Source organism: Chlorocebus sabaeus, chromosome 20 (assembly GCF_047675955.1).
Source record: "Chlorocebus sabaeus isolate Y175 chromosome 20, mChlSab1.0.hap1, whole genome shotgun sequence".
NCBI classification, from domain to species: Eukaryota; Metazoa; Chordata; class Mammalia; order Primates; family Cercopithecidae; genus Chlorocebus; species Chlorocebus sabaeus.
The window spans coordinates 12,222,242-12,248,985 of record NC_132923.1 but is presented as its reverse complement, the minus strand read 5'-3'; the positions used below and the strand labels follow the sequence as shown (position 1 = coordinate 12,248,985).

At 45.2% G+C, this 26,744-nt stretch overlaps 1 protein-coding gene across 13 annotated transcripts in view; it reads left to right on the top strand.

Moving 5' to 3' along the window:
• The first annotated feature begins 511 nt into the window (after positions 1-511).
• Positions 512-26,744, top strand: part of PIP5K1A (phosphatidylinositol-4-phosphate 5-kinase type 1 alpha) — a 51,491-nt gene continuing 25,258 nt past the window's right edge. For 2 of the 13 annotated variants that reach the window (XM_007977242.3, XM_073008394.1), the window contains exons 1-2: positions 512-1,037; positions 26,035-26,066. In XM_007977242.3, coding sequence (XP_007975433.1) covers positions 953-1,037; positions 26,035-26,066 — 117 coding nt within the window. In that variant the 5' untranslated portion in view covers positions 512-952. Of the gene's footprint in view, positions 1,038-17,387; positions 17,508-26,031; positions 26,067-26,157; positions 26,194-26,744 lie in introns of those variants that run through there. The other 11 variants (XM_007977250.3, XM_037997962.2, XM_007977239.3 and 8 more) reach the window with 10 other exon arrangements.

Here is a 26,744-nt window from a genome sequence, read left to right as displayed (position 1 = left end):
TATTTGCGTCACTGTGCCTAGCTTTGTGCTTGAGGCAAACAAAACACACATCTATTTCGAATGCCATTCAGAGGAAGGTAAGACAGGCATGCACGTTTAACTAAATAGTAAACAGAGTAGTAAAACAGGAAAAGGACTAAGAAGAGTTCTTGGTGGCATTAAATGTTTTGTGATATTCGACACCTTAACGTCTCTGACTTGACACCAGTACACCCGCAGAGAGTTTTTCCTGGGTTAGGAATTTCAGAGGACTTGGCTGACCGACTCTTGTCCGGAGTTCAGATCACTCAACCCAGTCCTAGCAAAAAACTGAATCTAAGCGAATCTGCCGAGCCACCGTAGGAAAGGTCGGCCAAATCGCGCGCGCACATCTTCCATCCGTGGACTCGTCAGGGCGTGAGGACCTACCTCACGTGACCATTAGCAGCCTCCCGATTGGTTTTGCTCCTTTTCTCCCCCCAATCAGTGGGCTGATGAACCGAGAAGGTCGGGCGCATGCGCAGTGCTCGGATTTTGCTTGGCTACCCGGAGTGAAGCGAACTGGTTGGGCGATAAACAGGCCGTGGCTAAGGAGGACGGAGAGGGGGCTTCGCTCCTCTTGGATTTTTCATGCCTCGTTTTTTTCCGCAGATGTGGCTTGGTCTGGACGCAAGGTCCCAGCAGCCAGCTTAAGCTTACTCTTTTGTGAAAGGGGAAAGTATCCCCTGTGGAAAGCAGTTAAACTTGTGGAGGGAGTGCGAGACGTGAGTTCTCCCCCATGCCAGGCGAATGGTGTGGCCTTGAGCTGGTCCAGGAGCCGGCTCGACGAGTCTGAGGGAGGCCCCAGAGGGGGCGGGGAGGTGGCCCTGAGAACGCGGGTTCTGTAAAGAGACGTTGGGAAGATTCGATTCCGAGAAGAGGAAGAGCCGGATTGAAAGAGAGCCAGGCCTCTGAGTGGGAGGGGGCTGCTAAGATGGCGTCGGCCTCCTCCGGGCCGTCGTCTTCGGTCGGTTTTTCATCCTTTGATCCCGCGGTCCCTTCCTGTACCTCGTCCTCAGGTAAGCCGGGTAGGTCGTGGGTAGGGGGCTGGTGAGGAATATGGGATGGGAGGAAGAGCGAGACCTAAGAGGGTACCTGTAGCTGGGAATGTCCTAGGGGTTACCGGTAAGCGGGGGCGAACTGGGCTTTCAAATAGGAATTTCTGAGCGGGCAGGAGGAGTTTGAGGAAAAGATAAGTTTGATTAAGAAGTTGTCGAAAACGTTGGTTGTCTTTGAGGAGGAGAGATGGAGATTGAAGGTGGGGGTAGGTGGCCGGGCGCGGTGGCTCACGCCTGTAATCTCAGCACTTTGGGAGGCCGAGGCGGGTGGATCATTTGAGGTCAGAAGTTCGAGACGAGCCTGGCCAACGTAGTGAAACCTCGTCTCTACTAAAAATACAAAAATTAGCCGGGCAGTAGTGGCGTGCGCCTGTAATCCCAGCTACTCGAGAGGCTGAGGCTGGAGAATCCCTTGAGCCTGGGAGGCAGAGGTTGCGGTGAGCCGAGATTGGGCCACTGCTCTCCAGTCTGGGTGAGAGAGTGAGACCCAGTCTCAAAAAAAAACAAAAACAAAAACAAAAACAAAAACAAAAAAAAAGGTGGGGATAGGAAACAAGAGAAACGGAAGGGAATAGAGAAACTTAAGAAAGTAAATAGAGGCCTAAGAAGTAGAGAGGAACTACTTAGTGTGAGAGGCAGGTAGAATCTTAAGTTGATTGTGGGCTAATTGGATGAAAATGTTGAAGAGAAGCCATGGGAGTTAAAAGATATTTAAGAGTTATTGGACGCTTTCGATTTCTGGAGAGGTAGGGAATCGTGAATTTTGTTGCGGTGGCTGGGAGTTGTTGAAGCCATCTTTTCCGTCAGATACTCCCCTAATGTGTCACCCTTTCTCACTTCGCACCCCCACCCTTAGGCGCGCACAGGCACACAGATACACATACACATTTTCTCAGACTAACTCCTTTGGTAATTCTCAACTCTAAACTGCCCAACTTTGGGAAGGAATGGAAGTTTTGAAGAGAGCCTAAGGAATGTAGGAAATTAAGGTCAAAGACCTTAAAAACAGATGGGAAAGATGGAATGGAGTCTTGAATTGCAGTAGAGACTGCGAGAAGTGATGTTTTGGAAATTAGGCCTGAGAAGAAAGATGGACGGGGGGGTGACTGTAAGTGTTGTGGGGGAGTATTGCATAATAGAAAATGGACTGGAAGAATGCTTAGGCTGTATCAGGAGATTGGAATTTGGAGAATGGACCCAGGTTAATGTAGAGAGCTCAATGTATTAATAGTTAGAAACGAATGAAGATTGAGGGAGGGCTGAGGAGGCCCACAAGAAAAGCAATAGATTGTGTGTAGGAGAGAAAGTGTGTGTATGTGTGTGGGGTAGGGGGCGGGAGGTGAGTCAGAAACTGAGCTCTTCCATCAGAAGTGTCTGATGTTTCACGGTAACTGCTGCTTTTATACTGTGAACAGACGCTGCCAGATGTTGGATGCTTTGCTTGAGATTTTGGTATTTCCTCAGGCCTGGTATTGCGTTTTTGCTATTTAGAATTTGCTGAATAGGATTCCTTCCACCTTTCACATTCCAGCTCAGATGCTGGAATATCTAGTCACACATATCTTCTTTGTAAGCTGCAGTTTTATTTGTGTATCTCTATTTTTAGTTTGTTGAGAGGGGATTTTTTTACCTTTCCTATAAAAGTATTAGGGAACCAGAACAACTCATGCTGCATTATAAGCATGAAATAGGATAAAGTGAAAGTGACAGGGTTTTTATTTTTAATAGAGGAGCTCCTTAATTTGAAACCTGTTCCCCCTCTAATCCCCAACCCAGAAAGAAGAAAGGTTATGTATGGTCCGTAAACAGACTTCTCAACTATTAAGTCAGGTGTTTGCTCTGTACTCTTTGATATTTTGTAGGTCTTTATGTTTTCTGTCAGATGCTCTCGCTAACAGTTAATAATACAAATACAAATTGTATAAAAATTTTTTTTTTTTTTTTTTGGAGACCGAGTATCGTTTTGTCACCCAGGCTGGAGTGCAGTGGTGCCGTCTTGGCTTACTGCGGCCTCTGCCTCCCAGGTTCGAATGAGTCTCCTGACTCAGCCTCCCAAGTAACCGGGAATACAGGCATGTGCCATCAAGCCTATTTTGTGTGTGTGTGTGTATTTTTAGTAGAGATGGGGTTTCATCATGTCAGCCAGCCTGGTCTCAAACTCCTGACCTCATGTAATCCGCCCACTTCAGCCTCCCAAAATGCTGGGATTACAGGTGTATTGCAAGGTCAGGAGTTCAAGACCAGCTTGGCCAACATGGTGAAACTCCATCTCTACTAAAAATACAAAAAAATTAGCCAGACATGTTGGCGCAGGCCTATAATCCCAGCTACTTAGGAGGCTGAGTCAGGAGAATTGCTTGAACCCGGGAGGCAGAGGTTGCAGTGAGCTGAGATCACGCCACTGCACTCCAGCCTGGGCGACAGAGCAAGACTCTGTCTCAAAAAAAAAAAAAAAAAAAAAAAAGGCAAAAAGTGGCTACATTTCACGCTGTTGATGGACTGTAGAAAGATTATAATGGTCTCCTCCAAATCCAAACATGGTAATTGCTCCAATAGCAAAAGTAGTTAAACATCTCTTAAAGGTTATGATTTGCTTTATCCTGTGTATTTCACTTGTCAGCAGTATAAAAGACTGGCTCTGGATTAATTGTGAAACTATCTAGACAGAGGTTTAATATTGGTGGGGAACAAACTCTCTTAAATAACCTCTTCTTCCCAATTTAAATGACAGAAGATTTGGAGTGCCTAAAATTATGAGTGGTTTATGGAAAACTGTCAATCTGTCCTTGGCTATGACATTTTTGTTTTATATCCATTTTCAGCATTGTCAGAGAACATTGTCCTTTAGGATTTCAGAGTTTCACCAGAACTTAAGTGGAGTTCAGCTAAACAGCTAAGAACAATAAATGGTTTTAGGATGGTTGACACACACACTTCTTGAATTTCTACAGGGAAGAATTTCTTGAACTTCTAGCCTTTAACAATTTAGGAAATCATAAACCATCATTTGTTCCTGCCAACTTTCTAATTTCTCTGGTACCATGCAGACAGAGAAACACTCTCTTCCAATCACAAATAAAATCTTTTTTCTTTTTTTTGAGGTGGACTCTTGCTCTTGTCACCCAGGCTAGAGTGCAGTGGGGTGATCTTGGCTCACTGCAACCTCAGCCTCCCGGCTTCAAGCAAGTCTCCTGCTCAGCCTCCCAAGTAACAGATTATAGGTACCCGCCACCACATCGGCTAATTTTAGTAGAGACGGGGTTTCAGCATGTTGGCCAGGCTGGTGTTGAACTTCTGACCTCTGGTGATCCACCCGTCTCGGCCTCTCATAGTGCTGGGATTACAGACGTGAACCACCATGCCTGACCAGTAAAGTCTTTTTTTATTTTGAGAGAGAGTCTCCCTCTGTCGCCCAGGCTGGAGTGCAGTGGGGCATTCTTGGCTCACTGCAGCCACTGCCTCCTGAGTTCAAGCAGTTCTCCCACCTCAGCTTCCCAAGTAACTGAGATTACAGGCACCCGCCATGACATCTGGCTAATTTTTGTATTCTAGTAGAGTTGGGGTTTCACCATGTTAATCAGGCTGGTCTCGAACTCCTGACCTCAGGTTATCCTCTCACCTTGGCCTTGCAAAGTGCTGGGGTACAGGCTTTAGCCGCCGCCCCCGGCCTTGCTTTTTGCCCTTTTTACCACCATGAGGAGAGTAAAGAATTTCTGTCTTGGAGGCTTGATTTGAAGTTAGTGGTTGGGTTAGAAGGGATAGGATACTAAGGTATACACTGCTCCTATGAAATAAAAGTTGTGGAGTGAAATCATGTGTGACTTCCTCAAGGAAGAGCACTTGAGGTTGGGCACGGTGACTCACACCTATAATCCCAGCACTTTGGGAGGCCAAGGCGGGCGGATCACCTGAGGTCAGGAGTTTGAGACTAGCCTGGCCAACATGGTGAAACCTCATCTCTGCTAAAAATACAAAAATTAGCTGGGTGTGGTGGCAGGTGCCTGTAATCCCAGCTACTCAGAAGGCTGAGGCAGGAGAATTGCTTGAACCCAGGAGGTAGAGGTTGCAGTGAGCCGAGATTGCGCTACTGTACTCCATCCTGGAGGCAGAGTGAGACTGCGTCTCAAAAAAAAAAAAAGAGAAAAAAGAAAAGCACTTGAAACCCTAGATAATCATGAGCTGTAGTTCCTTTTGCTTCAGACTAGAACATTTTTTAAATGGTCATCGCTCACCTATATGACTTTATGTGCACAAGTGATTTAGACATAACTTTACAGCTGCTTATCTGACTTTTTCTCCCCCTTAACTGCTCAGGGAAATCCAGAGGATACAGGATTGGAGCATTTTTGCTTGAGACTTTTATAGTAGGGACAGCCTCATCAGCCCATGATTCTGATTGCTTTGTTCTTCCCAGCAGAGCCCTACCTGTAACCTGCTGTAATCTGTTAACTCCAGTAGTAGGGGTTCTTGTTGATCTTTTTTTTTTTTTGAGATGGAGTTTTGCTCTTGTTGCCTTGGTTGGAGTGCAATGGCGCAATCTTGGCTTACTATAGCCTCCGCCTCCCGGGTTCAAGCAATTCTCCAGGCTCAGCCTCCCAAGTAGCTGGGATTATAGGCACCCACCACCACGCCCAGCTAATTTTCTTTTTGTGTCGGGCTTTCACCACGTTGGCCAGGCTGGTCTGGAACTCCTGAGCTCAAGTGATCCACCCACTTCAGCCTCCCAAAGTGCTAGGATTACAGGCGTGAGCCACCATTCCCAGCCTGTTGATGTTTTTTTGATCTGTGTTCTTTTGTGTACAGTGTAAGCCATTTGTGGGCTGATTTCTTTCACAGTTCTTCCTCTTAGTGAAAAGTAAAGCAGTTTAGATCATGTTGAATGAGAAACTGAAATTTAGAAATGTAAACATAGGACACAATACAGAGTATCACCAGGTGCCATTTTGGTTGATATTTTATAAGTAGGGAGGTATTTTTCTGTTTACTCTTTATAGGGATTTTGACACCCTCCACCCCTTTTTCCTTTTGTCACCTTGGTATATTCTGCCAGAAAACTGGTATCAGAATGTCATTGCTTCTGATCGATTTATTTCTGCCATGACTGCTGAAGCCCATTGTCAAGTATAATTAACTAGTCTAATAGGTATCCAGTTTCTGATATTAATTGATAATGTGTACTTACATGTTAGTGTTGAATATCAAAATTGTATGTTTTGCTTGTTAATGTCGCTGGGCTTTTTTAGGTTAATTTAAAACTCTTCTGATTAATACCTTTGCTCAAATATATGCTACCTAATAGCTATTAAATATTTTATTTGCCTGTTTTTCTTTGATAATAAAGTGGAAACTATAGCCTTTGAAGTGAACAACAGAGATAATACCAGTACAGCCAGCAAACTGGGGAGAGGGAAGGTGATAATTTTATCCTTTAAATTGTTCTCTCCTAGAATTTTATTTATTTATTTTTTTGAAACAGAGTCTTGCTCTGTCGCCCAGGCTACAGACCAGCGTAGAGCAGTGGTGTGATCTTGGCTTACTGCAGCCCTCGCCTCCCAGGTTCAAGCAATTCTCCTGCCTCAGCCTCCTGGGTCACTAGGATCACAGGCGTATGCCACTATGCCCAGATAATTTTTGTATTTTTAGTAGAGAGGGTTTCCCCATGTTGGCCAGGCTGCCGTTGAACTCCTGGCCTCAAGCAATCCTCCTGCCTCGGCCTCCCAAAGTTCTGAGATTACAGACGTGAGCCACTGCCCAGCCTCTCTCCTAGAATTTTGGAGTATTCTTACTTGACATAAAGAAGGGAACAAGAGCCGGGCGTGGTGACTCATGCCTGTAATGCCAGCACTTTGGGAGGCCAAGGCAGGTGGATCACCTGACATCAGGAGTTCCAGACCAGCTTGGCGAAACCCTGTCTCTACAAAAATTACAAAAATTAGTGGGGTGTGGTGGTGTGCTCGTGTAATCCCAGGTACTAGGGAGGCTGAGTCAAGAGAATCACTTAAACTCGGGAGGCGGAGGTTGCAGTGAGCTTAGATTGCACTACTGCACTCCAGCCAGGACAACAGAGCAAGACTCCGTCTCAGAAAAAAGAAAAGGGAACAAGAAAACCAAAGTTAATCAGTTTATTTTTCCCTATTCTTTTTGTTTGCTGGGTTTCCTTGATCAAGGACAAAAGTATACTTCAAGAATATACTCTTTCCTGATGGCCAGGTAGGGAGGGAATCTTTGTTTTTCTGAGCTCCAGACCCAGCCCAGAGAGACTGAATGAAACACCACCGATGGTGTTTCCTAGAGGAAACCCTAAGAAGCCCGTTTCCCCTATTGCACCTCACTTCTCTACCCTTTCCCATCTAAATAGAGTGTTTAATTTTCACATGTTTATCCTGTTTTGTTCATATCTCTTATAAACTTTTATTCTGTTACTGTTTTCTATTTGAAGTGAACTTTTTTCCCTCAACTGCTCCATCTTGTTAAACTGTCTCCATTTTTCTTTACCTTGTGAAATTTCAGTCTGTTTATTTGTAATGGTTGTATTCAGTATGTATTAATTTACAAATATCTAATTCCTGGAAAGTCTCTCTGTTGGAATCTGAGGAAGACATTGGCGAAAAGAGAGGAAGGTAGGTCTGTTGTAGGGAGTTCAGCATATTCTTATTATTTACCTTGTATACTTAACTGAGCAATATGGAAGTAATCCAGAATAAGCTATCCGAAAAGATTAGAGATGTTGGTTGGGGGTGGGCAAAGGGGAGGTGAGCAAAGGAAGTTGGCTGGAGGGAATGGAAAGAGGGTTTTTTGTTCTTGTTTGTTTGTTTTTAGGATATTTAATTAGAGTATATTAACCCTTTTTTTTTTCCGAGATGGAGTTTCGCTCTTTTGCCCAGGCTGGAGTGCAGAGGCGGGATCTCAGCTCTCTGCAACCTCCACCTCCCGGGTTGAAGTGATTCACCAGCCTTAGCCTCCCAAGTAGCTGGGACTACAAGCACGTGCCACAACATCTGGCTAATTTTTGTATTTTTAGTAGAGATGGGGTTTCACCATGTTGGCCAGGCTGGTCTTGAACTCCTGACCTCAGGTGATCCGCCCACCTCAACCTCCCAAAGTGCTGGGATTATAGGTGTGAGCCACCATGCCAGCTATTTTTGTATTTTTAGTAGAGATGGGGTTTCACCATGTTGGCCAGGCTGGTCTCAAACTTCTGACCTCAGGCGACCCTCACTGCAACCTTTGCCTCCTGGGTTCAAGCGATTCGCCTGTCTCAGCCTCCCTAGTAGCTGGGATTACAGGTATGTGCCAACATGCCTAGCTAATTTTTGTATTTTTAGTAGACACGAGGTTTCACCATGTTGGCCAGGCTGGTCTTTAACTCCTGACCACAAGTGATCTGCCCATCTTGGCCTCCCAAAATACTGGGATTATAGGCGTGAGCCACCGTGCCTATTCTGAAATATGTTCATTTTAACCCAGCAAAATTCATTGCTTTTTCAAGATAGATAGGACCAGATTTGGAAATAGAATTAGTAGGTGGCTATCTACTAAAAATTTCAGGTGCCTCTTGGCCATGGGTAGCTTATTCAGGAAACCCAAGTCTTTTAAGGAAGGACTTGGATTTTTTCATAATTTCAAAGAACGGTTTTGTGCCAAGGGATACATATTTGAGGTCTGAGAACCATGAAACTTGTTTTGTAGGACTAGAAGCAAAAGTTGACTAGAGGGAAATGTAGAGTTATTTTAATTTAACCCCCTCATTTTCCAAATTGGGAAACTGAGGTAAAGATGTTGCATAAAGGCTATATGTTACCAAGATTTTTATTTATTTATTTATTTATTTATTTTTGAGATGGAGTCTTGCTTTGTCCCTCAGGCTGGAGTGCAGTGGCGTGATCTCAGCTCACTGCGACCTCCGTCTCCTGGGTTCAAGTGATTCTGCTGCCTCAGCCTCCCGAGTAGCTGGGATTACAGGCACACACCACCACGCCTGGCTACTTTTTGTATTTTTAGTAGAGATAGGGTTTCACCATTTGGCCAGGCTGGTCTCGAACTCCTGACCTTGTAGTCCACCTGCCTCAGCCTCCCAAAGTACTGGGTTGATTACAGGCATGAGGCACTGTGCCCGGCCATGAAGATTAATCTTAATATATTGCTCATTCTTTTTTTTTTTTTTTTTTTGAGACAGAGTTGCACTCTTGTTGCCCAATCTGGAGTTCAGTGGTGCAATCTTGGCTCACTGCATCCTCCTCCTCCTCCTGAGTTCAAGTGATTCTCCTGCCTCCCTAGTAGCTGGGATTATAGGCACGCGCCACCATGCCTGGCTAATTTTTGTATTTTTAATAGAGATGGGGTTTCTCCATGTTGGGTCAGGCTCTTCTTGAACTCCTGACTTCAGGTGATCCACCCGCTTCGGCCTCCCAAAGTGCTGGGATTACAGGTATGAGCCACTGTGCCTGACCGGCTCATTCTTTGATACACTGCTTTTAGTTGGCTATTAACTGAGGTGACCCCAGGACTGGTAGATCAAATTGCTTTCAAGCTTTTGTTTCTAGGCGCATCCTTGCACTTCTGACTCTTTCCTAGGGGAGGCTTAGGAAAAATTTACACCAGCTAAGAAACAGAATTTAGCTTTTCTCTGAGATGTGTCTTGGTTTTCTTCTTCTTCTTTTTTTTTTTTTTTTTTTTTTTTTTTTTGAGATGGAGTCTCACTGTGTCGCCTAGGCTGGAGTGCAGTGGTGCAGTCTTGGCTCACTGCAAGCTCTACCTCCCGCTTTCAAGAGATTCCCCTGCCTCAGCCTCCTGAGTATCTGGGATTACGGGCACATACCACCATGCCCGGCTAATTTTTGTATTTTTAGTAGAGACGGAGTTTCACCATGTTAGCCTGGATGGTCTCGATCTCCTGACCTCGTGATCCGCCCGCCTTGGCCTCCCAAAGTGCTGAGATTACAGGTGTGAGCCACCGCGCCCGGCGGCCTTGGTTTTAATTGGCTTGATCCAGTCATTATTGAGGGTGTTGTGATGGTACACTTTTTTTTTTTTAAACACACTTCCTTAGAGCTATGTGTTCAGCAGTACTTCTCAGGAGGCAGGTTGACATTTCGAGAGTATTTTCAATTGAAGAATAATTTGTGTCTCCCACCTGCAGGCGTATAGAGTGTCTTTCAGTATTGCAAGTTAACTAGGACCAGAGAGATTGCCTCAGATAGTCCAGCAAATGACTGGGTAGATTTTGTTTTTGTTCTATTATGTTGTAAGGGGTTTTGCTTTCTTTTCCCCCAGGCCAACACAGAGTCTTGCTCTGTTGCCCAGGCTGGAGTGCAGTGGCATGATCCCATCTCACTGCAGCCTCTGCCTCCTGGGTTCAAGTAATTCTGCCTCAGCCTTTCTAGTAGCTGGGGTTACAGACACGCACCACCATGCCTGGCTAATTTTTGTTTGTTTGTTTGTTTTTGAGATGGAGTTTTGCTCTTGTTGCCCAGGCTGGAGTGCAATGGCATGATCTCAGCTCACCGCAACCTCTGCCTCCCAGGTTCAAGTGATTCTCCTGCCTCAGCCTCCTGAAGAGCTGGGATTATAGGTATGCGCCACCATGCCTGGCTAATTTTGTATTTTTGGTAGAGACGGGGTTTCTCCATGTTGGTCAGGCTGGTCTTGAACTCCTGACCTCAGGTGATCCGCCCACCTCAGCCTCCCAAAGTGCTGGGATTACAGGCGTGAACCACCATGCCCAGCCTGTATTTTTAGTAGAGACAAGGTTTCACCATGTTGGCCAGGCTGGTCTTGAACTCCTAACCTCGTGATCTGCCTGCCTCAGCCTTCCAAAGTGCTGGAGTTACAGGCGTGAGCCACCGCAACTGGCCTGCATTTTTTTTTTTTCTTTCTTTTTTCTGAGATGGAGTCTTGCTCTGTTGCCCAGGCTGATTGATGTGCAGTGGTGCGATCTCAGCTCACTGCAATCTCTGCATCCTGAATAAAAGAGATTCTTGTGCCTCTGCCTCCCAAGTAGCTGGGATTATGGGCATCTGCCACCATGTCTGGCTAGTTTTTGTATTTTTAGTAGAGATGGGGTTTTGCCATGTTAGCCAGGTTGGTCTTGAACTCCTGACCTCAGGTGATCTGCCTGCTTCCGCCTCCCAAAGTGCTGGAATTACAGGTGTGAGCCACTGCGTCCGGCCCCTCCCCCGCTTTTTTTTTCCTCGAGACTGGATCTCACTCTGTCACCCAGGGTGGTGTACAATGGCATGATGATAGCTCACTGTAGCCTCAAACTCCTAGCTCAAGTGATCCTCCCACCTCAGCCTACTCAGGATTACAGGCATGGGCCACCACACTGCTTTTTTTTTTTTTTCTTTAAGTGGAGATAGTCTCACCATATTGCCCAGTCTGATCTCAAACTCCTGGCCTAAAGCGATCCTCCTGCCTCAGCCTCCCAAAGTGCTAGAATTACAGGCATGAGTCACCCTGCTTGGTGTGGCTCTCCATCTTTATCAACCAAGAGTTCACTGAGAGTTAGCATTTTTTTTTTTTTTTTTTTTGAGACGGAGTCTCGCTCTGTCGCCCACGCTGGAGTGCAGTGGCGCAATCTCGGCTCACTGCAAGCTCCGCCTCCCGGGTTCACGCCATTCTCCTGCCTCAGCCTCCCGAGTAGCTGGGACTACAGGCGCCCGCCACTGCGCCCGGCTAATTTTTTCTATTTTTAGTAGAGACGGGGTTTCACCATGGTCTCGATCTCCTGACCTCGTGATCCGCCCGCCTCGGCCTCCCAAAGTGCTGGGATTACAGGCGTGAGCCACCGCACCCGGCCGAGAGTTAGCATTTTAATTCCAAAAAAGCCGCTTATCTCTTTGTGCTCTCTGTAGGAATTATTGACATACATATCTGTTTTTTGAGATGGAGTCTTGCTCTGTTGCCCAGGCTGGAGTGTAGTGGCACGATCTGGGCTCACTGCATACCTCCCGTCTCCTGGGTTCAAGTGATTTTCCTGCCTCAGCCTTCCAAATAGTCAGGATTACAGGCATGCGCCACCATGCCTGGCTCATTTTTTTGTAGTTTAGTAGAGATGGGTTTCGCCATGTTGACTAAGCTGGTTTCGAACTCCTGACCTCAGATGATCTATCCGCCTCTGCCTCCCAAAGTGCTGGGATTACAGTCATGAGCCACTGTGCCTGGCCTTATTGACATATTTATGTAGTAGTGTTGGTAGGTAATTAAATTGGACCTTAGGGATTGTTTCTCTATGACCTGTTTGGGCAACACTCCAGTTGTCTGAGGAATGCATATCCGGCTAGCCTCTAGCGTCCCCAAATTACATGTGTATTTCAAACATTAAAGTCAGTCACACACTGCTTGTTGGTTTCTCATCAGTGGATGATGTCATTGCATCTCTGACAGAAATGCTTCTGCTCTGAAAGTGCGGGGAGAGGCTGTGCCATTAAGGCCAACTCTGTTTTGTTTCACACACTAGGGTGAGGGGAATTCATTTCAGAACTATTTGGCTGAGCACAGTGGTTTACACCTGTAGTCCCAGCACTTTGGGGGGCTGACCAGGCAGATTGCTTGAGCTCAGGAGTGTGAAACCAGCCTGGGTAACACAGTAAAACCCTGTCTCTACAAAAAATACAAAAATTAGCCGGGCGTGGTGGTGTGTGCCTGTAGTCCCAGCTACTCTGGAGTCTGAGGGGAGAATCACTTGAACCTGAGAAGTTGAGGCTGCAGTAAGCTGTGTTCCGCCACTGCCCTCAAGCCTGGGTGACAGAGTGAGACTTTGTCTCAAGACCAAAAAAACCCAAAAAAACTTAAAAAGATATTTTGTTGGCCGGGCCCAGTGTCTCACGCCTGTAATCCCAGCACTTTGGGAGGCCGAGGCGGGGGCATCTTGAGGTCAGGAGATGGAGACTATCCTGGCTAACAGGGTGAAACCCCATCTCTGCTGGGTGTGCGTGGTGGCAGGCGCCTGTAGTCGCAGCTACTCCCAGCTACTCGGGAGGCCAAGGCGCGAGATTGGTGTGAACCTGAGAGGAGGAGCTTGTAGTGAGCCGAGATCGTCCCAGTGCACTGCAACCTGGGCGACAGAGTAAGACTCTGTCTCAATAAAGAAAAAGAAAAAAAAAGGCCGGGCGCGGTGGCTCAAGCCTGTAATCCCAGCACTTTGGGAGGCCGAGACGGGCGGATCACGAGGTCAGGAGATCGAGACCATCCTGGCTAACACGGTGAAACCCCGTCTCTACTAAAAAATACAAAAAACTAGCCGGGCGAGGTGGTGGACGCCTGTAGTCCCAGCTACTCGGGAGGCTGAGGCAGGAGAATGGCGTGAACCCGGGAGGCGGAGCTTGCAGTGAGCTGAGATCCGGCCACTGCACTCCAGTCTGGGCGACAGAGTGAGACTCCGTCTCAAAAAAAAAAAAAAAAAAAGAGAAAAAAAGAAAAAGGCTGGGCGCTGTGTAATCCCAGCACTTTGGGAGGACGTGGCCGGCAGCTCATGAGGTCGGGAAATCGAGACCATCCTGCTAACATGGTGAAACCCCATCTCTACTAAAAATAAAAATATAAAAAAAAAAAATGAGCCAGGCGTGGTGGCGGGCACCTGTAGTCTCAGCTACTTGGGAGGCTGAGGCGGGGGAATGGCGTGAACCTGGGAGGCGGAGCCTGCAGTGAGCCGAGATCACGCCACTGCACTCCAGCCTGGGCTACAGAGCGAGACTTCATCTCAAAAAAAAAAAAAAAAGAAAAAAGAAAAAAAGATATCGTGAACAAAATATCTTTTTCTGCCCCCACACGTGGCTAATTTTTTGTGTTTTTAGTAGAGACGGGGTTTCACCGTGTTAGCCAGGATGGTCTTGATCTCCTGACTTTGTAATCTGCCTGCCTCGGCCTGCCGAAGTGCTGGGATGACAGGCGTGAGCCACCGGGCCCGGCTGACTTTGCCTTTTTTTTTTTTTTTCTTTTGAGACAGAGTCTGGCTCTGTGGCCCAGGCTGGAGTGCAGTGGTGGATCTCAGCTCACTGCAAGCTCCGCCTCCCAGGTTCATGCCATTCTCCTGCCTTAACCTCCGGAGTAGCTGGGACTACAGACGCCCGCCACCATGCCCGGCTATTTTTTTGTTTTTGGTAGAGACGGGGTTTCACCGAGTTAGCCAGGATGGTCTCGATCTCTTGACCTCATGATCCACCCGCTTCAGCATCCCAAAGTGCTGGGATTACAGGTGTGAGCCACCGTGCCCGGCCTGCCTTTTTTAAAAAAATAAAATTTGTATTTTTTTGTGGTAGTGCTCTTTGTGGAGCAGGGCTACCTTATAGGCAGTGTGTCCAGAGTAGCCTGGACATTGTATTTAGCAGGAATTGACTGGGTCGTTTTCACTTTGGCTTTTGACTTGACTGGTTCTGCTGTTCTGGATTTCTTTTAGTAACATTAATGATTTCCTAGCTTATTTTCATAATTTAGAAGCTAGTTCTTTAATATTTTTGAAGTCTTGGCATCCAGGAGATATGCTGAAATTGGGAATCCCTGTTTTATAGGAGACTGTTGATTTTTGAGGGATATGGTTCCCTTTTTAAGAGAGAATCTCTTATATGTGCTGATACAGGTATGTTTCAGGTTATATAGGCATCTGAAAGTAATATGTAGTTGAGAAAGAGGGTATGAGAACATAAGACTTATTTTTAGCTTAGAATCGTCAGCAACATTTCTGGCATTTTCTTTTCATATTTTTTTTGTTCCTTATCTTTACAGTAGCATAACATGATTGTAATGAGCTTGAGTTAATGTGTGTGTGGGGAGTGTGGTGGTTTGTATGTGTCGGACTGTTGAGTAGTGGTTTACTGGGAAAAATGGGTTATTAAGCAAAGAAAATGATAGTAAAGCCATTCCTTTTCTTTAATTGTTAAATTATGTAATATACACATTAAAATATTTGTGTAGTTTATATAGGTAAGGAAAAATATAAATTTAAAGTTATAAAATAAGCCTACTTCCACTATCAGGAAATGGTCATCTTTTAACATTTTGGTATGTAATCTTGTGCACCTTTTCTATGTGTATAAATACATGTGAATTTGTAGATAAATGTTTTATAAAAACTTGTATTATGCTATATAATTTTTTTCCACTCAATATATTGACATCCATAAATATACGTAAAAATAATGGTTATATAGTGTTCCATTTTATGACGGCACCATGATGTATATTATGTTCCCTATTGTTCATTTAGATTCTTTGAAATAATGGGATCTGTGTAGTTCTAGTTATATATATACTGCTCTAATCCTTGTATATCCTTGTAATGTATATCCTTGTATATACATCTTTGTTGGCTTTACTAATTACTTAGGATAACTTAATACTTCTTGGTCAGATTGTCCATAATGATTTTTAAGGCTTTTTGCTTTTTTTTTTTTTTTTTTTTGAGACAGAGTTTCCCTATGTCACCCAGACTGGAGTACAGTGATCCCATCTCGGCTCACTGCAGTCTCTGCCACTCAGGATCAAACGATTCTCTTGCCTCAGCATCCCTGGTAGCTGGGATTGCAGGCGCTTGTCACCAGGCCCAGCTAATTTTTATATTTTTAGTAGAGATGGGGTTTTGCCATGTTGATCAGGCTGGTCTTGAACTCCTGACCTCAAGTGATCCACCTGCCTCAGCCTCCCAAAATGCTGGGATTACAGGCGTGAGCCACCACACTCTGCCGACTTTTTGCAAGTTAGTACCAAATTGCCCTCAAGGAGCGGAAGACCCTCAAACAAAATCTACCTTGTGACTCTCGCCCAGGCTGGAGCGGAATGGTGTGATCTCAGCTCACTGCAATCTCTGCCTCCTGGGCTCAAGCCATCGTCCCACCTCAGCCTTCTGAGTAGCGCCACCACATCTGGCTAAATTTTTGTGTTTTTAGTGGAGACCAGTTTTTGCCATGTGGCCCAGGCTGGTCTCAAACTCCTGGCCTCAAGTGATCCGCCTGATTTAGCCTCCCAAAGTGCTGGGATTACAGACATGAACCACCATGCCCAGCGTGTGCATTCTTTTTCTTTTTTTTTTTTTCTGAGACGGAGTTTTGCTCTTGTTGCCCAGGTTGGAGTGCAGTGGCGCGATCTCAGCTCACTGTAACCTCTGCCTCCCAGGTTCAAGTGATTCTCCTGCCTCAGCCTCCTGAGAAGCTGGGATTACAGGTGCTTGCCACCATGCCTGGCTAATTTTTGTATTTTTAGTAGAGACGGGTTTTCACCATGTTGGCCAGGAGGCTGGTCTTGTGAACTTTTGACCTAAGGTGATCTCCTCGCCTCCCAAAGTGCTGGGATTACAGGTGTGAGCCACTGCGCCCGGCATTCTTTTTTAAAAGGTAAGAGTCTGGCTGCAGAGGAACCTTATACCTGAAATGTTTTGCTGTCTGAATTCACTCCAGAGTGAAATGACTTGAAGTACAAGTTTTGTGACTACTTCTAGAATTTTTGTGTCAGAGGCTTCTCCTTCTGCCATTTTTTGAACATTTTCCTAGAATTACAAAAAAATCATTCCACATTTCACAGTATGTTGCTAGGAATCTGACGAGGTCCAGTTCATAATTTTAAACTTTAGAGTTTTAAAAACATGTATGCTTATGCTGTAAGCAAATGGAACCCCAGGAGTAAGTGATAACTTTCTGTTTTTCCTCATTAGGTTTCAACTTTCTGTGCTGTGGGGTCAGCCATAAGAGAGGTAGATTTGATGTGTATCTGTGCTAAAGAAGCATGAGCTCCTTACAGTAACTAGCAGCCAACTCCTCTTCCCCATAACATTTGCAGACTTCTTGGAGTGGTAGTTCATGGTCTTCTAAGAAGGCTGTGGATGCCTTACAAGCATTATTTGACTCTAGCTCCCATATCTCACTGCCCTCTCCAAAAAAGATGTTATCCTATCCTGGAAGTATCTTTTCTCAGAATTCTTCAGTATATTATGAATCAGTGACTACCTTTTCTCTCCCTTGAAATTTTCCTGTAACTTCATGTTCATTTCCTTTTGTTTCGGTAAACCTGTCTCAACTCTTTTCCTTTTCTGTTTCTGTTGTACCTCTCATTTCCCGTGACCCTTCCTGTCCTGTAGATGGTATTTCATAATTCACAGTGATAATAATTGCTAGAATTTATAGGCATTTATTGTAGATTAAGTAGAGCATTTATTATAGATTAAGCCTATATGTAACTTGTTTAATTCTCATAACAACCTTAGGAGGTACATGTTGTTTCTTCCACATTTTATAGATAAGGTAGCCAGTCTGCTCTAGAGAAATTTTAACCAACCTACCCAAGGTTACCTACTTAGTAAATGTTTTTTTTTTTTTTTGAGACAACGTTTTGCTCCGTCACCCGGGCTAGAGTGCAGTGCTGTGATCTCAGCTTACTGCGACTTCCGCCTCCTGGGTTCAAGCAATTCTTGTGCCTTAGCTTCCAGAGTAGCTGTGACTACAGGTGAGTGCCACCACGCCCAGCTGTTTTGTATTTTTGGTAGAGACGGGATTTCTCCATGTTGGCCAGGCTGGTCTTGAGCTCTTGGCCTCAAGTGACTCACCCACTAGGCCTCCCAAAGTGCTGGGATTACAGGCTTGAGCCATTGTGCGCAGCTGTAAATGTTAAATCTAGTATTCAAACCTAGCAAACCTAGGTGTTCTGATTTCTTTTTGTTTCTTCTTCTTTTTTTTTTTTTTTTTTTTGGTTTTCCCTGGGATATAGATTTTCAGGTGTTCTGATTTCAGAGCCTGCATTCCTACCCACTGTGCTGCTGCTCCCTTCACTAATTTGAAAGTCTGTGTGTGAACTAACTTTACTTAAAACCGGGTTAAATATTTGTTGTTACTCTCTGAACCAAGAGTCCTTGGGTTGAAGGAGAGGGTAGTACAGAAGGGAATTTCTCCTTCTGACTTTAGCCTTCCTAAATCAACAAAATTCTGAGCTCCTTTGTGTACAGTAGGTGGAATTATTGTTCATTCTTTCAGAAGCATTTTGATTTTATTAATGTATTAATTTATTTATGTATTTTGAGACAGGGTCTTGTTCTGTCACCCAAGCTGGAGTGCAGTGGCACAATCATAGCTCACTGCAGCCTTGACCTCCCAGGCCCAAGCCATCTTCCCACCTCAACCTCGCAAGTAGCTGGGGTTACAGATGTGTACCACCATGTCCAGCTAATTATCTTTTTTTCTTTCTCTTTTTCTTCTTTTTTTTTTTTTTTTTTTGAGATGGAGTCTTGCTCTATTGCCCAGGCTGGAGTGCAGTGTCATGATCTTAGCTCACTGCAACCTCCACCTCCTGGGTTCAAGTGATTCTGCTGCCCCAGACTTGCCAGTAGCTGGGATTACAGACACATGCCACCACGTCTGGCTAATTTTTGTATTTCTTTATAGAGATGAGGTTTCAGCATGTTGGCCAGGCTGGTCTTGAATTCTTGGCCTCAGGTGATCCACTGCCCACTTTGGCCTCCACAAGTGGTGGGATTACAGGTGTGAGCCACTGCGCCTGGCAGTGTTAAAATTGTTAATGTCTTGTTACAAAGACAAAAAGGTATTTTCTATGCTAGTGAGAACCTTAACATCTATAAAACTGTGAAACTGCACTTTCAAGTATCAGACTTGAAAGTTTCTGCTCCTCTAGAATACTGGCATTGCCTAATTCAGAACAAAGGTAATCTCACTGAAAGAAAGGTACTTTCATATTCTTTTTGCAAGTGATGTTGATGAGTGTTGCTAGAGGAACAGTGTTGTTAATTTCCTTGAGAGGACCTGAAGGAGGACAACTATGCTCTTAATCCTATCAGTGAAAATGAAACATTTCCTTGTCTCACGGAAAAGGAGGGGGTACCTTGAGGGAAGAATATATGTGTTCATGTTGTCCATTAGCAAATCTGAGATTTAGTTAGTTTGTTAGAGCATTCTAGTTCCATTGGTGCTTTATTGTTGCAGCTGCTTTCTAGGCGGCCAGGAAATTAAAAACCAAAGATGAGGCCGGGCTCAGTAGCTCACACCTGTAATCCCAGCACTTTGGGAGGTCAAGGTGGGTGGATCACAAGGTCAAGAGATCTAGATCATCCTGGCCAACATGGTGAAATCCCGACTCGACTGAAAATACAAAAATTAGCTGGGCGTGATGGTGCGCACCTGTAGTCCCAGCTACTTGTAAGGCTGAGGCAGGAGAATCGCTTGAACCTGGGAGGTGGAGGTCGCAGTGAGCCGAGATCGTGCTGCTGCACTCCAGCCTGGCACCAGAGTGAGACTCTAACTCAAAAAAAAAAAAAAAGCCAAAGATGATTCAGAAGAAAGTTTTGAATTAGGGATCATGAATGTGGGTTCTAGTTTTGGCTCTTATCACTGCCTATGCTTTGATTTTGAGCCCATTCCTTAACCTCTTCCTCTGTGTTCTTATAATAAAAGGGATTAGGCTAAAAGTTAGACTAACAATCTCTTTCTGAATGATTTTGTTCTAATATAAGTGGTTATTGACTTGTAATAATTGGTTTTAGCTTGAAAATTGGAAAGTAGGCTAGGCACAATGGCTCACGCCTGTAATCCTAGCACTTTGGGAGGCTGAGGTGGGCAGATCACTTGAGGTCAGGAGTTCAAGACCAGGCTGGCCAACATGGCAAAACCCTGTCTCTACTAAAAATACAAAAATTAGCCGGGTGTGGTGGCACACACCCGTAATCCCAGCTACTTGGGAGGCCAAGACAGGAGAATCACTTGAGCCCAGGAGGCAGAGGTTTCAGTGAGCTGAGATCACACCAGTGCACTCCAGCCTGGATGATAGAGCAAGACTCTCATCTCAAAAAAAAAAAAGAAGAAGGGCTGAGTGCAGTGGCTCACGCCTGTAATCCCAGCACTTTGGGAGGCCGAGGCGGGCGGATCACTTGCATTCAGGAGTTTGAGACCAGCCTGACCGACATGGTGAAACGCCATCTCTACAAAAAATACCAAAAAAATTAGCCGGGCATTGTGGTACATGACTGTAATCCCAGCTACTTGGGAGGCTGAGGCAGGAGAATCTCTTGAATCTGGGAGGTGGAGGTTGTGGTGAGCCGAGATTGCACCATTGCACTCCAGTCTGGGCGACAAGAGCGAAACTCCATCTTAAAAAAAAAAAGAAACAAAATTGGAAAGTAGGCCTTGTGTCGTGGCTCATGCTTCTAATCCCAGTATTTTGGGAGGCCGAGGTGGGAGGATCGCTTGAGCCCAGGCATTCAAGACCAGCTTGGGCAACATAGCTGAACCCTGTCTTTTTTTTTTTTTTTTGAGACGGAGTCTTGCTCTGTCGCCTAGGCTGGAGTGCAGTGGCCGGATCTCAGCTCACTGCAAGCTCCACCTCCCAGTTTCACGCCATTTTCCTGCCTCAGCTTCCCGAGTAGCTGGGACTACAGGCGCCCGCCACCTCGCCTGGCTAGTTTTTTTGTATTTTTTAGTAGAGCTGGGGTTTCACCGTGTTAGCCAGGATGGTCTCGATCTCCTGACCTCGTGATCCACCTGTCTCGGTCTCTCAAAGTGCTGGGATTACAGGCTTGAGCCACTGCGCCCGGCCTGAACCCTGTCTTTACATATTCTTTCCTTTTTTTTTTTTATTTTTCCCTGAGATGGGGTCTCCCTATGTTGCCCAGGCTGGTCTCGAAACCCTGGGCTCAATTAATCCGCCCATCTTGGCCTCCCAAAGTACTGGGATTATAGATGTGAGCCACTGTGCTCAATGCCTGTCTCTGTTTTTATTTATTTTGTTTTTTTGAGACAGAATGTCACTCTGTTGCCCAGGCTGGAGTGCAGTCGCGCGATCTCTGCCTCCCAGGTTCAAGCAATTCTCCTACCTCAGCCTCCTGAGTAACTAGAATTACAGGTGGGTGTCATCACGCCCGGCTACTTTTTTGTATTTTTAGTAGAGATGGGGTTTCACCTTGCTAGCCAGAATGGTCTCGATCTCCTGACCCTGTGATCTGCCTGCCTTGGCCTTCCCAAATGCTGGGATTACAGGCATGAGCCACCATGCCTGGCTTGCCTGTCTCTATTTTTAAAAAGTCAGCTCTGGCCGGGCGCGGTGGCTCAAGCCTGTAATCCCAGCACTTTGGGAGGCCGAGACGGGCGGATCGCGAGGGCAGGAGATCAAGACCATTCTGGCTAACATGGTGAAACCCCGTCTCTACTAAAAAATACAAAAAACTAGCCGGGCGAGGTGGCGGGCGCCTGTAGTCCCAGCTACTTGGGAGGCTGAGGCAGGAGAATGGCGTAAACCCGGGAGGCGGAGCTTGCAGTGAGCTGAGATCTGGCCACTGCACTTCAGCCTGGGCGACAGAGCGAGACTCCATCTCAAAAAAAAAAAAAAAGTCAGCTCAGATTAAGAAGTTTGATTATCCAGACTTGTTTTATTTTCTTCTGTGGTATTTTTTTCCTTTACTTACATTATGCAATCATCAGATGCACGTGAAGTAGAGAGAATAGTATAATGAACCTCCATGTACTTATCACCTAGCTTTTTTTTTTTTTTTTTTTTTAAGACAGGGTTTTGCTCTTTCCCCCAGGCAGGAGTGTGATGGTGTGGTGTGATCTCGGCTTACTACAACCTCCGTTCCCTGGGTTCAAGTGATTCTCCTGCCTCAGCCTCCAAGTATTTGGGATTATAGGCGCCCGCCACCTTGCCCAGCCAATTTTTTTGTGTTTTTAGTAGAGATGGGGTTTCACCATGTTGGCGATTCTGGTCTCAAGCTCCTTACCTCAGGTGATCACCTGCCTTGGCCTTCCAAAGTGCTGGGATTACAGGCGTGAGCCACTGTGCCCGGCCTATCACCTAACTTTGATAGCAGCATTTTGCCAATCTTCTTGCATCTATACTTCATTTTTCTACCTCTACCTCCCTGGAATATTTTAAAGCAAGCCCAGTCCTCATGGGATTTCATTCCTAAATACTTCAGAACGTATTAAAACACTTAAGGAATCTTTTAGAGGTGAGGATGGGAGAGTATAATATGACTACAATAGTAGTGTCACATCTATAAAATTAATATTTAACTTTTCTTCTCAAAGCTCTTTTCTCAGAAATGTCTTTTTACGGTTTATTATTTTCTAATCAGCACTCAAACAGGTTTCGCACATTATATTTGGTTATTTCTCTCTGAAATCCTTAATTAAAATAGTTTCCAAACCCTGTAGTATTTTTTGAGGGACAAATGAGATATATTTGTTTTTTTTTTTTTTTTTTTTTTTTTGAGACGGAGTCTCGCTCTGTCGCCCAGGCTGGAGTGCAGTGGCCGGATCTCTGCTCACTGCAAGCTCCGCCTCCCGGGTTCACGCCATTCTCCTGCCTCAGCCTCCCGAGTAGCTGGGACTACAGGCGCCCGCCACCTCGCCCGGCTAGTTTTTTGTATTTTTTTAGTAGAGACGGGGTTTCACCGGGTTAGCCAGGATGGTCTCGATCTCCTGACCTCGTGATCCGCCCGTCTCGGCCTCCCAAAGTGCTGGGATTACAGGCTTGAGCCACCGCGCCCGGCCCAAATGAGATATATTTGTAAGTTTCCAAAGTGTTTATACAAACATAAGTTGTTCGGTCATAGGAGAGAAATAACGTTTCTAAAAATATATCAGCATTGCAGTTTAGTGTTAATAGTCAGCATTAAAGAGAAATAAGAGAATGTGGAGATGCCTGAGTGATGGAGAAAAAAGCAGGAGTAATTTGGCATTGAACCGAGGCTGAGATATATTAAAATTGAGCCAGTGTGGAGGAGCTGGCCTAGGACCTTCTCTGTAGCATTTATAGCCAAGCTATCAGCATTTATAGCCAAGCTATCACCTATATACCCACCCTTGGATAATAGGTTCTCCTCTCTTATCGTACATGCCACACTTCCAAGTGTGGACTGATGATAATAAAGACATTCAAATAATGCCCTGCGAGAGTTTTGCCTTAGATGGGGGGATGCAGGTCTCAAGATTCTCAGATAAAATATTTTCTTCTAGGGAAGAATAAACTTACAATGCTGTCTCCCTACCCAAAATGATAATGATATATATAAATCATGGGTATGGATTACAAAATGATAATGTATACCTACAGTATTTTTCACAAGGACACTAGAAAACATTTTCTGTTGAATAGTATTCTGGTTTTATCCATAGGGATGAATCTCATTCTCTTTAAAAATCGTCTGGCTGACAGCCAGGTGCAGTGGTGCAGGCTGATAGTCCCAGCGACTCAGGAGGCTGAGGTGGGAGGATCACTTGAATCCAGGAGTTTGAGACCAGCCTGGGCAACATAGTGAGACCTCATATCTCCAAAAAAGAATAATGGCAAAAAAAGCAAAATCAGCTGGGCATGGTGGTATACGCCTGTAGTCCCCACTACTCAGGTGGCTGAGGTGGGAGCATCACTTGAGCCTGGAATGTAGGGGCTGCAGTGAGCAGAGAGATTGCACCACTCTACTCCAGCCAGGGTGACATTGTGAGACCGTGTCTCAAAGGAAAAAAAAAAATTAATATATTTATATATATATGTGTGTGTGTGTATATATATATATTTTTTCCTTTTTTTGGATTTAAAATAGGTATGATATTTTTCTCTTCTGTTCCTTGGTAGGTTGGATCTCTGATGTGTGCCACAGGGGCAAAACTTTAGGCAAGGAAGAGAGTAGTAGGTCTTGTGTCCTGATTCTACTCCTCTCTTTGTCACTTGGTCTGAGTTTTATTACTTAGACTCTAATAGCATCATCATTCTGCGTACTCTTGGAATTAGTCCCAGTTTTGCAGTCGCAGATAGCTAAGCAGTTGGCACCAAAATTCCATGGAGCAACATCTTATCTTTATTCTAGGTACTTTGCAAGAGTGTAGCAGCCCTAGAGCTACATGTTTGTGTGATAAAACTAGGAAAGGTAGCAAAGTAGAACTTTTTAGGCCGGGCGCGGTGGCTCAAGCCTGTAATCCCAGCACTTTGGGAGGCCGAGACGGGCGGATCACGAGGTCAGGAGATCGAGACCATCCTGGCTAACACGGTGAAACCCCGTCTCTACTAAAAATACAAAAAACTAGCCGGGCGAGGTGGCGGGCGCCTGTAGTCCCAGCTACTCCGGAGGCTGAGGCAGGAGAATGGCGTAAACCCGGGAGGCGGAGCTTGCAGTGAGCTGAGATCCGGCCACTGCAGTCCAGCCCGGGCTACAGAGCAAGACTCCGTCTCAAAAAAAAAAAAAAAAAAAAAAAAGAACTTTTTAGGGAGTAAGAAAGCTTCAAAGCCACTCTACATTGAAATTACTTATCTGCTTTTTTTCCCTTGTTTAACTTTATTCAGTGACTTTTTGCATACAGAGGAGCTTACTTTCTGGGTGGTAACTACAAGACTAGAAGCAGATGCTGGCTATTGGTTCTCCCTGGTCTCTTCTAAACTCTTTCCTCTGGGTTAAAAGAGGAGAGGATAGGCCAGGCGCTGACCAAAGAGTCTAGAATCAGCATTTTTATTCTCAACTGAAAGCATGCAGAGTACCTCATTGAGAATCGGATTCCGTAGTTGCTAGTGTGCACAAGCATGTGGGTATGTTGGGGGATGGGACAGCTGAGGGTTTTGGCAGGAACTGTGTTCTTTGAGATGATTAGAATTTCATGAAGGTCTACGTAAATTGGAAATTAAACCTTGCTGTGAGCCTAACTTTGCTCTTGTGGGCACGGTGGCTCACGCCTGTAATCCCAGCACTTTGGGAGGCCAAGGGAGGTGGATCACGAGGTCAGGAGTTCAAGACCAGCCTGGCCAAGTTGGTGAAACCCTATCTTTTCTAAAAAATACAAAAATTGACCATGCGCAGTGACTCACACCTGTAATCCCAACACTTTGGGAGGCCGAGGCGGGTGGACCACCTGAGGTGAAGAGTTCGAGACCAGCCTGGCCAACGTGGTGAAACCCCATCTCTGCTAAAAATATAAAAATCAGCCAGGCACGTGGTGGGCACCTGTAATCCTAGCTACCCGTGAGGTTGAAGCAGGAGAATCGCTTGAACCCGGGAGAAGGAGGTTGCAGTTGAGCCAAGATTGCACCATTGCACTCCAGCCTGGGTGACGAGCAAAACTCCGTCTCAAAAAGAAAAAAAAAGGCCGGGTGTGGTGGCTAATGCCTGTAATCCCAGCACTTTGGGAGGCTGAGGCAGGTGGATCACAAGGTCAGCAGATCGAGACCATCCTGGCTAACACGATGAAACCCCGTCTCTACTAAAAATAGAAACAATTAGCCAGACGTGATGGCACACGCCTGTAATCCCAGCTACTCAGGAGGTTGAGGCAGGAGAATCGCTTGAACCCAGGAGGTGGAGGTCACAGTGAGCCGAGATCGTGCCATTGCACTCCAACCTGGGCGACAGGGCGAGACTCTGTCTGAAACAAACAAAAAAAATGGGCGGCAGAGCAAGACTCCATCTAAAAAATAAAAATAAAAAAAAAGGGACAGGTGTGGTGGCTCATGCTTGTAATCCTAGCACTTTGGGAGGCTGAGGTGGATGGATCACTTGAGGTCAGAAGTTTGAGACCAGCCCGGCCAACATGGTGAAACCCCACCTCCACTAAAAACGCAAAAATTAGCTGGATGTGGTGGGAGGCACCTGTAATCCCAGCTACTCGGGAGGCCGAGGCAGGAGAATCACTTGCAGTGAGCTGAGGTCATGCCACTACACTCCAGCTTGGGCGATAGAGTGAGACTCCATCTCAAAAAAAAAAAAAAAAAAAAGTGATATTTCCCAGAGGAAATATGAATATTTGAGTAAGAAAGGGGGCTAGAATAAAAATGGAATATGCACAAGGCCTATGTGAGTATGGAGAAGGAGAGAGGGACATATAAAATTGCTGTCCAAAAGGATCTGGTATCACTGAGCAAGAGGCAGGAGTTTATACACGTTTAGTTTGACTCAAACTCTGATGCCTTCAGTGTGCTTGATAGAGATGTGAGTGTGTGATACACTCTTATGATTGTGTGTGTGTGTGTTTTTTTTTTTTCCTCCTAGCAGCATCTGGAATCAAGAGACCTGTGGCACCTGAGGTGAGTTTCATATTGATACAATGGTTACTAAAACTTTAATTCTGGGATAGAAGGAACCTGTTTATGACATTTTTATTTTTTATCTACTTAGGTCTTGGAAGCTAAACAGGATTCTTACATCTCATTGGTAGGCTAGAAATTATGCAACTCAACTTTTATTGTAGTTTATTTTAAATATTAACAATATCTCACATTTATTGAGCATTTTAAATGTATCAAATGCAACGTGTACCAAAAAGTAAATACGGTACCTAAAGGTACCTAAGTGCCCTTTAAGATATTCTTATTTAATCCTGCAAACAACTACAGTGAGGCAAATACTGTTATCTGTTTTACAGATGAAGAAAGTGAGGATTACATAGTTATTAGGTGGGATTAGTAAAGCTGGGATTCAAACCCAGGCAGTCTGACGCTAAAACTCACGTTCTTAGTTTTGCTGTTATGGCCTCCTTATTGCATACCTTCGGTGAATATGAAGAACTTCTTTGAGCTATGCAGAAACTATTAGTTTCCCGAGTTTCTGTTTTTTGTCCAGAATATCCTCAGTTTGCTCAGCTTTCTTCCCATGGAGTATTTCCTAACCCTCTTCTCACTTCTTGCCTCTCCCCTGGGTTTTGTGAAATGGGCCTCAGAATGCAGGCCCTTTTGACCTGGGACTTGAAGCTTTCTCTCAGAACA